General features: G+C 31.4%; 9 protein-coding genes across 9 annotated transcripts; 4 read left to right on the top strand and 5 right to left on the bottom strand.

Annotated features, from left to right (window-relative positions):
• The first annotated feature begins 164 nt into the window (after window positions 1-164).
• On the top strand, window positions 165-4222 carry BX663DRAFT_518935 (uncharacterized protein). Its single transcript, XM_051528930.1, is given in 12 exon segments — window positions 165-1249; window positions 1320-1520; window positions 1631-1738; window positions 1785-1920; window positions 1940-1970; window positions 2053-2136; window positions 2197-2266; window positions 2339-2500; window positions 2640-2683; window positions 2713-3274; window positions 3383-3554; window positions 3652-4222. The coding sequence occupies 12 exon segments, from the start codon at window positions 272-274 to the stop codon at window positions 4176-4178; spliced, it is 3075 nt and encodes a 1024-aa protein (XP_051380186.1). The 5' UTR covers window positions 165-271; the 3' UTR covers window positions 4179-4222.
• A 517-nt stretch (window positions 4223-4739) lies between these two features.
• On the bottom strand, window positions 4740-5420 carry BX663DRAFT_554371 (uncharacterized protein; the record flags this gene model as incomplete). Its single annotated transcript, XM_051531522.1, has 1 exon — window positions 4740-5420. One exon carries the CDS (start codon window positions 5418-5420, stop codon window positions 4740-4742), a length of 681 nt encoding a protein of 226 aa, XP_051380187.1.
• Window positions 5421-6174: 754 nt separating this feature from the next.
• Window positions 6175-6438, bottom strand: BX663DRAFT_439933 (uncharacterized protein; the record flags this gene model as incomplete). The annotated part of the gene is made up of 1 exon (XM_051523365.1): window positions 6175-6438. A coding segment is annotated over one exon (264 nt), but the record flags the coding sequence as incomplete, so codon positions are not given.
• Window positions 6439-6477: 39 nt separating this feature from the next.
• Window positions 6478-6675, bottom strand: BX663DRAFT_439890 (uncharacterized protein; the record flags this gene model as incomplete). Its single annotated transcript, XM_051523361.1, has 1 exon — window positions 6478-6675. The coding sequence occupies one exon, from the start codon at window positions 6673-6675 to the stop codon at window positions 6478-6480; it is 198 nt and encodes a 65-aa protein (XP_051380189.1).
• A 1753-nt stretch (window positions 6676-8428) lies between these two features.
• BX663DRAFT_439891 (uncharacterized protein) lies at window positions 8429-8587 on the top strand (the record flags this gene model as incomplete). Its single annotated transcript, XM_051523362.1, has 1 exon — window positions 8429-8587. A coding segment is annotated over one exon (159 nt), but the record flags the coding sequence as incomplete, so codon positions are not given.
• Window positions 8588-8650: 63 nt separating this feature from the next.
• Window positions 8651-9461, top strand: BX663DRAFT_575934 (uncharacterized protein). The gene has a single exon (XM_051532153.1). It carries the CDS (start codon window positions 9070-9072, stop codon window positions 9307-9309), a length of 240 nt encoding a protein of 79 aa, XP_051380191.1. The 5' UTR covers window positions 8651-9069; the 3' UTR covers window positions 9310-9461.
• A 793-nt stretch (window positions 9462-10254) lies between these two features.
• Window positions 10255-11466, top strand: BX663DRAFT_477437 (alpha/beta hydrolase fold-domain-containing protein). The gene is made up of 4 exons (XM_051524285.1): window positions 10255-10508; window positions 10593-10650; window positions 10717-10921; window positions 10987-11466. Exons 1-4 carry the CDS (start codon window positions 10261-10263, stop codon window positions 11433-11435), a joined length of 960 nt encoding a protein of 319 aa, XP_051380192.1. The 5' UTR covers window positions 10255-10260; the 3' UTR covers window positions 11436-11466.
• On the bottom strand, window positions 11463-12047 carry BX663DRAFT_563386 (uncharacterized protein; the record flags this gene model as incomplete). The annotated part of the gene is made up of 2 exons (XM_051532008.1): window positions 11463-11647; window positions 11673-12047. 2 exons carry the CDS (start codon window positions 12045-12047, stop codon window positions 11636-11638), a joined length of 387 nt encoding a protein of 128 aa, XP_051380193.1. The 3' UTR covers window positions 11463-11635.
• An 88-nt stretch (window positions 12048-12135) lies between these two features.
• BX663DRAFT_518945 (HSF-type DNA-binding-domain-containing protein) lies at window positions 12136-13789 on the bottom strand. The gene is given in 6 exon segments (XM_051528931.1): window positions 12136-12284; window positions 12304-12409; window positions 12465-12710; window positions 12779-13131; window positions 13197-13349; window positions 13432-13789. The coding sequence occupies 6 exon segments, from the start codon at window positions 13698-13700 to the stop codon at window positions 12254-12256; spliced, it is 1158 nt and encodes a 385-aa protein (XP_051380194.1). The 5' UTR covers window positions 13701-13789; the 3' UTR covers window positions 12136-12253.
• Between the last annotated feature and the right edge of the window lie 1689 nt (window positions 13790-15478).

Here is a 15478-nt window from a genome sequence, read left to right on the forward strand (position 1 = left end):
GATAAAGAAAAGGGACTCTCGGAACCTGTAGAAGCAATTGTAAGTAGTACATCTGATGGCTTAGTGATGGTTCTTCGATTAGCACCGAGATTCTTTATGGGATAAGAATGTGATAACCCTTTATTTTTAATATCTTTATTGCATAATTGTACATATATTGTATGTTTATAGAGAAATTGTATTTATATAATCATACATAATAAATCCCCTTTTTTTCTTTTCTTTTCTTTTCTCATTCTTGTATTTAAAACGAATAAACAGATTATCAATAATGACAGATGAGGAACAAATAGAGATAGATGGAAAATCCTCAGTTGAACATCAAATAGAGCTTTATATACATGATCTCTTCAATATCTCTAAAATGACACTTGTCGAAATTCTAGAGAACCTCGACTACCTTATGCAGACACGTATCAAACGACATCACCATCATCTCAACCCAGACCTAATGGAACGTCTCATGAAGGCTCTCCTTATCAATGCAGGACATACCACCATTCACTCTGGCTTTATCCGAAAGGGGACTACATTGGGCGCCGATTTAGCCTTCTTTTTGATAGGTGACTTTATGGAACACGTAGTTGAATTTCGTGAAGCCATTCATCGTGTTTCAGCTCACGAACTACGCAATTGTTTAAAGATACATTATCGTTGTCAAAGTTATTCAACAGATATACAAAAGAGGGCTGCCGTGGTCATGATTCGTCTCTTCCAGATCCTCTTCCCGCATTTGTATGGTGGTCATGATGATTGGCGTGATTTGGTAAGGCGAGGTGAACAAGAGGCTATGAGGGAGTTACTTGAAGATGGTGGTAGTCATTCACAACAGCAGTTAGGTATGCCTAGATCATATCATTCAATTCCATCTTTAGTCTCCTCCTCTTTATTACCACCACAGGCTCTTTACTTTGACCGTTCTATTGATAAACTCATTAAAATGTATCCACAAAGCGTAAATTGCGTTGGTTTAGCAAGTGACAAAATTTCCTTTTTGCATACATATTATGGTTATAATATGTTACCATCACCTATTCAACAAAATATGTTGAAGATGTTATTTTATCAATTGACTGATTTTATGATCTTGATTTTAATTATGGCTGCTGTTATTGAAGCTGCTCAGAAGGACTTTCATAGTATGTCTGTCCTTCTCGCCGTTATTGTTTTGAATACCTTGATTGGGTTTAGTCAAGAATGGAAAGCAAGTAAGACGCTGAATACCCTAATGGATTTGTCTGTTCCAAAAGTAAGTATTACATATATTATTTATTTATTTTATTTTATTTTATTTTTAACACTATGAAAACATAATAAAGGCTTGTGTTATTCGTGATGGAAAACAAAAGACAATCTCTTCAGATGATCTGGTTCCAGGAGATATTGTTATAATAGAAGAAGGAGATGTTGTACCTGCAGATCTTCGTTTAATCAATGTTTCACAGCTTCATGTCGTTGAAAGTGTCTTGACAGGCGAAAGCTTACCTGTTGAAAAAGATGTAAATCCCATTAAAATCAAGGTAAGTCTTTTATTATATATATATATATACCTACGAATAGTATTAATAAATATTGTATTTTTACAAAATAAAATAAAATAAAATAAAATAAAATAAAATAAAAAAAAAAGACAAGATGCATCTCTATTAATGAATGTAAAGGAAATGTATTCATGTCAACTACAGTAACTCGTGGACGTGCAGTCGGTATTGTCGTACGTATTGGCGAAAATACAGAGGTAAAAATTATTTAATTTTTTTTTTAAGTTGTTAATATTGGCTTAGATTGGTAAAATTAGTACAGCTATTCAACAAGGTTTCAAACATAAAATGAAAACGCCAATTCAAAAGAAATTGGATAAGCTAGGAAAATATTTAGTTTTCCTGGCAATTGTTTTATGTATATTAGTTGTTATTATTGGTTTAGTATGGAAAAAAAGATGTTAATCAAATGCTAAATGTTGGGTTAAGGTACAAACGACTACATATATACATATATAACTATTATACTCACAATGAATTATACTTGTGGAAACCTTTTTGTAATGTATAGTTTGGCTGTGTCTGTTATCCCTGAAGGCCTAGTAGCAGTAACTACCGTCACAATGGCTATTGGTGTACGTAGAATGGCTGAAAAGTAAGAGTTTATTATTACATAAAAAGAAAAAAAAAACTAAACTTGACCATATTATTATAGTAATTGTATTGTTCGAAAATTATCTGCAGTAGAAGCATTAGGAAGTATAACAGTTATTTGTTCTGATAAGGTATATACGTATATATATATATGTATATTCATGTATAAATAAAACTATTCTGTTTTAATTTATTTATGCTAGACTGGTACATTGACTGAAGGGAAAACGGGGACATACAAGTTATGGACAGGTGATGGATTACACTACCAGTTTACGAACCCTACATCATTTAATGAAGGACATATTTTACTCTCTTCTTGCTACCGAGAAGAAGATGATTCTATTAAATCACAGGCAACTTGTGTGAAAGCTTTAATAAAGAAAACTCCCAAACGAATAATCTTCTAAAAGATGATGATGAGGAGGAGTCAGAATCAATTTAAGATATAATACAACAATGCTTGATACACAAAATATAGAAAATTTGACTTTCAATTTTAAGAAAGCTATCATGATAATTGCTCTCTGTAATAATGCTTCACTCATGTTTGATAAGGAAAATCAGGTATGGAAAGCTATGGAGATCCTACCGAAATTGCCCTTGTCGCATGCTCACAAAAGGTAGGGATAGGGAAGGATTATTGGGACCAGCAAGGATACAGTCGTATTCATGAATATGCATTTGATTCAGAACGTAAACTTATGAGTGTTGTTTATTTAAACAAAAATGAAATGATTTTGCTTTGCAAAGGTGCACCTGAAGAACTAGTGAGAAAATGCTCACACTATATTGGACCTCAAGAAGAGTTATTGATTTTAAATGATGTATCCTCCATGAATACAAGGATTGCTAAGGAAAGTTCAAGAATGGCGGGTCAGGGACTACGTGTATTGGGCCTTGGGTATAAGAAATTAACCATAAATCCAGATGGTAGTCATCCTGAATACTCTGAGACAGGCTTAACATTTGTAGGTTTAATTGGTACCATTGATCCACCAAAGAAGGGTGTTCAAGAGACAATCCAACGATTCCAGGAGGCAGGAATAAGAGTTATGATGATTACAGGTGATCATATTAAAACTGCCATAGCTATTGCAACTCAACTGGGTATTTTTCATCCTGATCAATCAAATAAGGTTGTTTATTTTTTATTTTTTTTATTAAGAATATATTAACTTTCTACTCCCCCCCTCCTCCCTTCACATATATCCTTTCTTTATATTGACTGCTATTATTGTTTAAAGAACATTGCAATTCTAGGTCAGGAACTCGATTTTCTTTCAGACGATGCTATTTTAGAGCTTGATCCATTTCCTTGTGTATTTGCACGAGTAAGTCCTGACAATAAATTAAAAATAGTAAAGGCCTTACAGCAACGTGGAGAACTAGTAGCTATGACAGGTGATGGTGTGAATGGTATAAATATATATACATATGTATATACATATATATATTCATATGGAACCCATAAAATGTATATGTAATTTCTCTCTCTCTCTTTGTATGAGTGTAGATGCACCAGCAATCAAATGCGCAGATGTAGGTATTGCTATGGGTAAAGTGGGTACAGATATCACTAAACAGGCAGCTGATATTGTTTTACTCGATGATGATTTTACTACTATTGTGAGTGCAGTAGAGGAAGGACGTCATGCATTCGATAATATACTTAAATTTATTATTTATCTTTTGAGCTGTAATGGAGCAGAAATATTTCTGATGTTAATATGTGCTATTGTTAACTTGGAGATGCCTTTAACAGTTATGATGATCTTGTATGCCAATATTATAGCAGATATTCCACCTGCCATGGCATTAGGTGTAGAGCCAAAGGAAGTTGGATTGATGAAAAGACAACCAAGAGATCCAAATCAACCTATCTTAACTAAAATCACTTGGGTCATGATAATTACACAGTCTATCTTAATAGCTATTTTAACTCTTGCTATTTATATTATTAACTTGAAATATTTAAACTATCCAATTGAAGAAGCTCAATCTACAGTAATAATTTATAAAATTGTTTCACAAAAATATTAAAACAATTATAAATGTATATAATAGGCATTTGCAGCAATAACCACATTTCACTATTGCATTCTCATTTTTATAACAGATCTATTTTACAATCCATTTTTATTAAGAATATATTTAGAATATATGGATGACTATAGCAGTTCTTGTTTCTTTTTGCTTTCATGCTGTTGGGCATTTATACTCCAGGTACAAACAAACAAACAAACAAAAAAGTTTTAATAATATAATACATGTATATATTTGAGTAACAATACTTTTTTATAGGCATTTTCTTCCTGGCTTAAATTATCATTTGTGAATGGCACATCATGGCTAATGATATTCATATGTTGTATTTTACAAATATGTATGTTGAACTACAAAAATTATTATTCGAAAATATCACGGAAAAGTTTAAAAAAATAAAATAAAAGCGTGTGTGTGTGTGTATATATATATATGTATATGCGTTATATATTATTTTACTGTTTAGTTAAACAGACTTTGATGATATTGCTGCTGCTGCTTCTGCTACTGATGATGATGATATTATTGCCATATCACTCATCCAGTGGTTCATTCTAGTTATATCCATTGATTTGCAGCTAGAGGTTTATTGATTAGTTGTGCTCGATCAGCTGGGGAAATACATCCACCATTTCGTTTAAGTGATTTTCCTAATCGATGGACACGTAGATGCCGTCTCATATTACTTTGTACACTAAACTTACGATTACAACCTTCCTCAATACATTCAAAAGGTCTTTCGCCTGTATGTGAATAGATATGAATACGTAATGAAGATGGTCGCGAAAATCCTTTAGTACAATAGGAGCAAATGTATTTATTATGCTGCTTTGGTGTTATTAATTTCGCTTTATATGTTGAAGTAGAGTGATTTAATTTGCTTTTGCTATCAGATACCTGATGCATTAATTTATGAGATTCATCAAAAGAAAAAGAAGAGGATGAAGATGATGAAGAAGAATGAGATAAAGAGAGAGAAGGTGGGTTCTGTTGTATTTGATGAAAATTTATAGTACTTGTCGAGTAGGCGCGTCTATGGTTTGTATGAGAAGTATTATTATTAATACTAACAGGATAAGGATGAGTATAATCTGAATACGAACGACTATGATAAAAGTTATTCCTAGTTGTTGAGGTTTTATTACTTGTTAAATCATCTATTTTTGGTTCAAGTGGCTTTGGTAAAAAGTGGTTTAATGATATACTATATTCCGAAGCGTGACGACGATGATTATTCATAGTTAAGGAAGACTGTCCCTTATTTTCTTTTTCTTTTTCTTTTTCTTTTTCTTTTTCTTTTTCTTTTTCTTTTTCTTTTTCTTTTTCTTTTTCTTTTTCTTTTTCTTTTCTTTTTTTTTTTTTTTCAATAAAAGAAAATGTTAAATAAGCATAATATGTATTTATAAGATATAGTATTACCATTGCTGATAGTAATACCTTCAAGCATAGATTGAATTGAAGGTAATTTTGGTAGTTGCTGTTATATTCATAAATGGAGAATATGTTGAAAAAAAAAAATAATAATAGAAAAAAAAAAAAAAAAAAAAAAAAAAAGAAAGAAATGCTGACTCCTATAAATAAATAAATGAAAAGACGATCAAATACATGATACAGTGCTCGTGGTACCAATTTGCGCGATTTTAAAACTTTTATTTTTTAAAGTTGAGTTTTATTGAATAAAAATCCAAATGAGCACAAGCATTTTATATACTAAAATTGCCCGAACCAGTTCAAAAATGCATATAGGGAAAAAAAACCTTCATGGGCTGAAGGAAAAAGGATAAAAAATAGGAAGAAGGGGAGGGAAGTCTATACATGCTGACTAAGCCAGAGAAGAAAAGGGGAGTCTAAAGACAGAGTAGGCAGGACTAAAGCATTGTAGGGAGCACCATACTGCATCATGTTAACTTTATTAGAGGAATTTTTGGATGACAATCCAATGTATTTGCCAGTAGGCCTGTGTATGAAGTGGCTTGGGTAGTCTAGAGGGAAGTCAAGTGAGAAGACACGAGATGGTGTCATCCATGTCTTGCAATATATATAATTGAGGATGGATGCGTAGGCAATGGATGCTGTGTTTCTTTGTTAGATTGTGTAATCCGCATTGACAAGATTTAGAAATACCACCAGGTAGCCAGCCCAGCCACCATCTAATGAGTCGACTATGTTCGATTGGGAGCATAGGTAACCACAGGATGAGATCCAAGGACAAAGAAGGACGGCAGATGGACACTAATTTGCTGTACCTTTGCTGGAGAGTAAGTTGAAAGTTCCTTGCAAGAAAATCATGGCAATGTCAACGAAGGGTGGAGGTGTTCAGGCTATCAAGAGGCTCAGGTAAGGCCTTAACAAGAGCTGTATTGTTAAGTTTACGCCATTGACTGGATCGTAGGGTGTTAATACAGGGTAGGAGACAGGTGAGTAGTGCATCAGTCGGGAGTGAGCATGATCGGACGATGTATTTGGCTTGCAATATGTGGCTATGCTCTTTCATAAAGGGAAGTTTCAAACCTTTTTGCGCACTTTGGAATTTCAATTTACGTAAATTTAATTGGCCAATTTGCGTTGATCTAGCAAGTCAATTCGCGTTTTTTCACATTCTCAATTCACGCAAAAACCCAAGTAGAGCTAATCGTCATGGCTGTAAGATTTGTAACTTAATTCAATAAGATAAATAATCATAATAGAATATATAATGCATCTTTATGTTAATTCTGTCTATACGCATATTTTAAGTATATTTACTCTTGTATAAAAAAATAAAAAATGAAAAAGTCTTACATCTAAAAATGTTTCTTTTTTTTTATTAATTCTCTGCTGAATATGAATTTATATAAAACAACTTTATAAGTTAAACTAAGAACAATGCAAATACGCGTAATAATTGATTTTACTAAAAGTACGTGTATTAGCTGTATACATACAAAAGACATAATGATTCTAATTAAACCGTTATTCTCTTCCATAATTACGTTATCATATAGAATTTATTATATTATTACTCATCATCTTTATTCACAAAATACATAAATACTCTCACATTATTAACCTCTATTTTGTACTAATGGATATATAACTTAACTTTTATCTCCAATAAGAGCATTATTAACAAGTCTCAATATACTTTCTTTGTCCCTTTTTTGTATTACTTCTTTTTTTTTTAATTTTTTATTTCTATTTTATCGTATTTTATCTGTAAATCACAAACACTGATTACCAATAAATGTATTTTTGCTTGCTTCTTCGTTATTTGATCAGTACAAACGGTACTTGCCTGGCTTTCCGTATATGCGATTAGTACATTGGAGAAGAGGGCAACGGGAATTGATAATATAGCAGATTTCCACTTCCTCCATTTCCTCTATTCTTTCTAGACACTTTTCGACATTAACTTTGGTATATTTTTGGCAACAAAAGATGCATGCAGCTTCTCCTTTTGTAATAGTTATCATTTTTAATGAAAGAGAAAGGGATTTCCTTTTTTTTTTTTAGACTGGTCTGTTATAGAACAAGCTCCAGACATAAGCCTAAGTAAAATTATAAACGACGAATTAAATAATGCAGGATAAACTATAAACCTGAACATATAATAAAGGTCATCATATCTTACTGTATATAACATCTTGTAAATAATATAATATTTATTGACATCTAATCATCTAAATATGTCAACTAAATAAGATATCGTGTCAGTTCTAAGCTTGATGAAGGATTCAGGTTGTCTTTGATTCAGGACTCATTAGTATAAATACAAGCAGTTGTGTAGACATAAAATCATCTTCTTTTTGTTATATTTTTCTTTACATTGAATAAACGGTCTCAAACTATATTTCTTTTTTGTTTTCTTCCTTTCTTTTTCTTCTTGTTTTTTTATTTTTTTTCTATATACACATATATGTCATACCATCACAGTAACTACTAAAAATGAGCGATTTTTTTGTTATTTATAAAATTAAAGTACGCTCAATAGACTTAACCTTTTTTGTATCTATTTTCTCGTGGTAGGTTATTTAAAGAAAGAAAAAGTAGTACCATTTTTTTTTTACCCCTTAATTATGTAACGTAAATCCTTTGTTAAGATTCTTAGATAGTTAACAAATTAAGATAATGTAGCAAAAAGAATGATGGCTATAAATTTAACTGAAGAATGAAAGAGAATACAGGATGCCTAGGAATTAGTGGCAGATTTTTTTATTTTTTGTTAATCTTTCCACACTTAAACTGTTGTCCTTTATTTTTTTTACTAAGACGGACAAAGGAAAATATGTGACCAAAGTGGAAATGATGCTATGGTTGTAGAAGAAGATGTTAACACATACCATCTGGAAACCTTAAGTAACATTAGAGGTTATTGCGAATCACAGGGACCAGAACAAGAGTCGCTTATTAAAGGTCTAGATACTTGAATGGAAGATATGACAAATCTTGTAGGAACAGTAAATAAGTAGCAACCGTCTTATAATGACTATAGCAGTGAACAGAAGCTTCTTTTTCTATATTATAACTCAGTGAAGCTTTACAACGTTGCGAAATTTCTCAAAATAGCAGGTGTAATTGCCAGACAGACAGCACAAAAGTGGGCGGAGGGATAAATATTGGAATATTCTTGAAAAAAAAACAAGCAAAGTGAGTAGGAAAGCAAGTCAATTTCAAAAAGGGCGTAAAATTCACTTGATCAACTTTTATAATGAGCATCCTTAAGCATGAAGTAAGTGCTGCAGTTGCGACTCTTGATTGAGAAATTTTCGAATTTCTCACTAAAGACTTCCAACATTTAAGTCGTCTTGAATAATGAGTGCAATTTTTCTTTCAAAAGAATAGCCTGTCGTTTTGAAGTGAGAAATATTGAATTAAAACTCGCGAATAGAAAGAATCATAAGTTTAAGAAATGAGTAAAACGGATATGAGCTTTCTTGAGAACTGTACTTTTATAGGTGAATCAAGATTCGACATTGATGTGAAACCGCCTGAAGGTTGGTCAGAGAGGGGCACGCATGTCATAGTTACTTCTCCCTCTACCAGAGCAATGCTGCATACTATCTTGGGAGCAATCAGCGCTAAGTTTGCCATAGCTATGAAGCTCAGAAACTTCCAAATATCCAAAGGAATAAAAATTGGAGGTGCATAGAGAGATGATGTAGATGCCCTTTTTATTGCATTGATAAAAGCTATTACTTCTGTCGTAATGATAGTGCTTCACTTGTTCCATTTTACATATAGCCTTAAATAGAATGAAAAGAAAAGAGAAATAGAGAAAAGTTAATTTAAAGAAAAGCAAATGATATATATATCATCTACTATAAAATATGACTATATAATCGTTAAATATCTTAATAATAGCACTATGAATCAATAAACTTAATGGTTGGTAAAATAGCCCATTTAATAAAGTGCAAATCATTAATAAAGTCTGAGTTCATACTGTATTTAGCGATTGATAAGACAATGATGATAATTCAATAAATGCAATTGTTAATAAAGAAATAGCAGGTTCATGAAAATGAGGTTAAGTAACTACAATTTAAATCCACAGTTCTGAAAAAAAAAATTAAAGAATATAAACAAGGAAAACTAACAGAGAAGATTGTAATACAGTCAATTGTAATCCCATTGACAAAATAAAGAGGTAAAAATGCTTCTATTGTATTTATTATTGCAAAATCTGTTATTAACGGGTTTGTTCAATAAAGGATTATTATATGTTTTATATGAAAATGAAAGATAGAAGAAGAAAAAGAAAAAATAAACACACACGCCGTCTACTTGATTCTATATTAAAAAAAAACCGTCACTTATATGTAACATGATTTTGCATTAAAGCAAGCTTTTTTTTTCTTTTTTTTTTAAGTTTTTTTTTCATGTCAAATGTGAGGATAAGAACTGAGGAAATCCATATAATTTACATGCAATATATGCCTTCTCTCTTTTAAGTCTCTTATCTTTATGTTTATCAGGCAACATAAGACCGCAATATTATTAGATATTAATTTCCCGTCTTTTTTTTTTTTTTTTTTTTTATTAAATATTTGTTTCATTTTTTTTTTCTTCTTTTTCCTTCTCTTTCTTACACATTCATATTATGGCCGGTTTTATTAAATTAACTAAAGAATCAAAACAATTTGCTGATTCACTTCCTAAATTTGATATTTCATCAATAAATATCGAAACACTTCGTTCCAAACCTGATAACGAGGTACCATTGGCTATTTCTAGACCTGATGTTGATTTAGAAGATATGACTGTAATTAGCTCTTCTGGCTTAGTCAAAATTCGTGTTTATCGTCCTAGTGGTTCTCATGATAAAATCTTACCAGCTATTATCTACATGTAAGTAAATTATACACACATACACACACATATATATATATGTATATATCGAATATATTCATTCATGCTGATTTTGTTACACAGGCACGGTGGTGGTTGGTGTGTTGACCAAAAGGCTTCTTACGCTTATATTTGTTCAAAGGTATATAAAGTGAAGTGATATGCATAAAGATATATGTTATTAATTACATAAGGGATTCATTTTTAGCTTGCAGGAGAAGCAAACTGCGCTGTCATCTTTGTTCATTATTCTCTTAGTCCTGAAGCTCGTTTCCCAACTGCTGTTGAAGAATGTTATGCTGTCTTGGCTTGGGCTACAAACCCTGCTAATGTTAACTTTTTGAAGATTGATCCTACTTCTGTCTCTGTAGGTGGTGATTCCTCAGGCGCTAACTTGGCCATAGCAATCACATGTATGTTTAGTCGCCTCTCCCCTCCCCTCCCAAAAAAAAAAGGATTACTAATATATTATATATAGTGCTTGCTAAGCAACGCCAATTAGAGAACAAGATTAAACATCAATTGTTATTTTATCCCGTCACTAATACTGAATTCAACACAAGTTCATACTATGAATTCAGTAATGATTATGCATTGACGCGTGATCTTATGAAATTCTTTTGGGATCAATATGTACCAGAAAAGTCAGATCGTGAAAATATTATTGCTTGTCCTGGTAAGGCTACTGTAGAAGACTTGAAGGATTTACCTCCAGCTTTAATCATTATTGCTGAAGCCGATGTCGTAAGAGATGAAGGTGAAGATTATGGTCGCAAATTGTTGGCTGCTGGTGTCCCTGCTACTACAACTCGTGTCGTAGGAGTCCTACACGGATTTGTTAGTAAACCAAACTTATTTTCTCAAGAAACTTTATTTGCATTAGACATGGCAGCTGCTGCCCTTCGTAGAGCTTTTTATAATAAATAATATAAATACATTTATTTTTTTTTAATATTTTTTTTGTAGTCAATGTGCATGTGTAAATGTATGACATGTTCATTATTGTATTTTTTTTTTTCATTATGATTACTTTTATTTTGACAGGATATACAAATGTTGTAATTTAATTTGATTAATGTTGATTTCCACCCCGAGCACCAATGACAATATTACCACTACTGCTAGTTTTATTGTTGTTGCTACTACTATTATTATTACTACTACCACACGTCCACTGTTAGCACTGCCACCACGATTTTGTCCACGTCCACGATTACCACCTCTATTATTATAATGTCCTCTTCCACTACCACCACGTCCACCTCTATTGGCCATTTGTCTTTGTTTGCTCTCTTCTTCTTTTACCATATCAACAATCTCTTCTGGAACGTTTAAATATTTTATAGTATTGCCTCTAATATAGCATTCAGGTAATCTCCAAAATTTGTCACCATCTGGTGATGTTTGAATCACTTCACGTAAAGTCAAATTCATCCAATTATCACAGTTAACCAAGTGGCCGTTAAAGGTCTCACCACTTTTTAGTTCTACAAGCATGGGGTGACCAGCTGCTGTATGTAAGAGTGCGAGTGGAAGCATGTTGTACTAGTTGAATTATATTTATGTATTTGTGTATATTAAAAAAAAAAAAAAAAAAAAAAAAATTAAGAAACAGAAAAAAGTTTATCAAGAATATATTTATTTTTTTAAAAAAAAAAAATCTTACGTCACAATAAGACACAACATTTTATATACAAATATATTATACAAGATGTATTTATATTTTTTTTTTTATTAATTATAAATTAAAAAGGTTGCTGTTCATTTTGATTATTACTATTATATGATTGAGGACCATATATATGTATTTTGCGATAATAATGGGCTCTTCGGATTATACAATGAAGTATTATTTTCTTCTGATGAAAAGTATTGTCTAGGACTAGCTGGTTGTGATAAAGCTGATTGATAGGTGGAAGGTGATAATGAAGGGGATTTCTGTTGATAGGAAAGTACGTTTAAGTTTTTGAGTTTGTATAGTAAGTTGAGGTAAATTGTCTGTAGGATCTAATTGAGGGGAGGATAAAGGTGAATTCGATGAGCTTGTTGGAGAAGGATGATGATTAGCAGTATTTAAATAAAATTGGTGTTGTTGTTGTTGTTGATGATGTTGATTATCAGCAGAAGTGATAAAAATAGGCGGTGGGGGCCTATCTGCACCTTGTTTATCAGAATCAAATATATCTAGAGTTTGTAAAGGTACTAAAAAAAAAAAAAAAAAAGATAAAATATGGATTAAAACCTATCTGAATATTGCATATATCACGTACATGTAGATCCATATTGCTTTGTCATAAAGTCTATCATATCTTTAATCATTTGTTGTTGTAATTGTTGTTTTTTCTTTGTTTCTGACAACTCATTCATAACTTGACTTAAATTAGACTGTAAATGAGAAATTTGTTGCATCATATCTGATTGTGACATTTGCATCATTGTTAAGTGTGATGTAATGTCAGTATTATCTCTTCGAACAGAGTCTGATTCTAAAGCTTTTCGTTTAATTTCGTCTAATAAATCAGGTCTATTTCTCAAAAACTTTGGATGTGAAAATTCCCAAATCTGATTCTCTGCCAAAGTTCGATGTCCTCTGGGTGATTTATTTACTTTATGAAATCCATACCTATAATATTCATCAATAAATATGTATACATATACATCTATAATATATTCATAGTTAAAACTTACATATTTAGCTGCCTCACAAAGCTACTAAAGTTATTGTGCTTAAAATGTTTGGGTAATACATCCCTTGAGAATTCTGTAATGTTACAAACAATAAATGAAGTGCCGGTATAAGTCCAAGCAATTAAATGTTGATATTGCTTATCTACAACCATACTATATATATATAATATTTAGTATATGAAAGGGGAAAAAAAAATCAAAAATCAAAAATCAAAATTAATCTATAGTTCTTTACTTGTATAACTTATGTACAAAAGTATTTCCACCACCTGGTTTTGTTGAATTAGACTGAGAACGTGAAGGTGGTTGAAGTGACATTTGTTGTATGAATTGACTATGTAATTGATCCCAAACAGGATTATCATAAGAAGGCGATCCTGCTCCAGGTGATATTAAAGGTGAATTTAGTGGTGAACCACCTGAAGAAACCGAGCTTCCACTAAAATTTGTATTAATTCCAAGAGATGCCGCTGATGGTGTATGTCCATCATTCATGTTGTTCATAAAGAAAAAAAAAAATATGTGTGTATAAAAATATATACAAAATAGAAGAGCGATATAAAAAGATTACTGAAACTCCAAGTAGCTCATTTGACCAATCACGTGTAATATTTCCATGTATTTGTTCAGCTCCGAAGACAGCAAAAATATACTTCATTTAAACAATTTAAAAATACCTAAAATTGGGCACAAAATATGAACTATATTAAAATTGCCCGGACAGGTCATGAATGATAAAAAGATATTAAAGAAACCCTTCCCTTATAGGAGCAAGGGTAAAAAAGAAAAAAGAAGTTTAAAAGGAACAAAATGTAGTGATGGCATTATTATCAAGAGAGAGAGAGAGAGAAAGGGGGCTAATTAAGGAATTTTAGACCACCAAATAGTTATGATAGTGAAGGCGGTCTTTTTTTTTTTTTTCTGTTGTGATGGAAGAGGTAATCAAGTTTGTGAAAAATTTAACAAATAACTGATTAATAATGAACAACTTAAAGGGAAGGTATTAAAACAAGTACGCGGTTGGCATGTAAGAAGCTTATTTGCAAGAAACAAGAGAGAATCCTCGTGCTTTTACGCATTTGAAGGCAGTAGATATTATGCTACTTTGTCAAAAGCACTGTAGGATGCTTTGTGCAGTAATTTGAATAATCACCAGGCAACCATCCAAGACACCAACGAAGAACAGCATAGGAAACCAAAGGGATAATGATCTAATTATATAAACAGTCATCATTGTGTTAATAATTTTGATTTGTTAAAATGATTTATATACAGGTCTCGATTATCTTACCGACAAAATTTAATTTATTGTTCGAGTTTTTTTTTTTTTTTTTTTTTTTTTTTTTTTTTTTTTTCTGAACTGGATTAGTCGGTGATAGTTTTGATCATAGAGATCTAGTTGTAGAGTCTTACAGAAGTAGTAATAAAAGAGCATTTGGGTAAACTTAAGGAACATAACAAAAACTGAGCTTGCAGAATATGTAATCTTTCACGTATAAATGACGGATGCTCATGTCAAAAATTACGATCTGTTTCGCCTAAATAAAAATTAATAATTTCTAAAAGTAAAACCTATTGATATGTTTAATTTATTTTGGAGACAAGATGACAAATGCAAATATCATTCTCGGGCTAGTGGATAGTAGTTATTGGGGATTGTAAAAGGAGGCTAGCTGTCATTACTTTTTTTTTTTTTTGATCTACAAAATAACGAGCAGTATTTCTTTTTATGAAGATGGATAAAATAACCTTTACAATAAACATAGATAAAAAGTTTATAATTCAATAGAAGACACTTGACTTAAATGTTGCGCTATAATATTATTCTCCAAACAATAATATAATACGCAGAGAGAATTATAGAAAAGCTATATAAACACTTGAAAGATATCATCATAATAAAATCGAAGATGAATAGTAGTCGAAAAAATTGATATTGCTACTAAATATGAAGAATATATAAACGTTTAACTGATTAAGGTTTTTAATTCTTTGTTGAAGACGACATTATATAAAACGCGACTAAGAAATTTAAAAAGTTTCCTATCTCAAAATCGCTGCTTAATCACTATTTGAAAAAAAACATGCATATCACTAAATAAATAAATAAAAATAATGCTTTGTAAATTGGTGAAGTCTCTCGCCTCGAATCTTATGTATGGTAAAATTTGTAGAAGTCATTTATCAAGCTACAAATTAGGATCATTTCATACAATTGTGTTATTAGAAGAACAAACGAAAATAGTGATTGCTATTTGCTTTTAAAAAAACGAAGCAAGAAG

The sequence above is a fragment of the Cokeromyces recurvatus genome, assembly GCF_025118155.1.
Source record: "Cokeromyces recurvatus strain NRRL 2243 chromosome Unknown BX663scaffold_25, whole genome shotgun sequence".
In the NCBI taxonomy this organism is placed as follows: domain Eukaryota; kingdom Fungi; phylum Mucoromycota; class Mucoromycetes; order Mucorales; family Mucoraceae; genus Cokeromyces; species Cokeromyces recurvatus.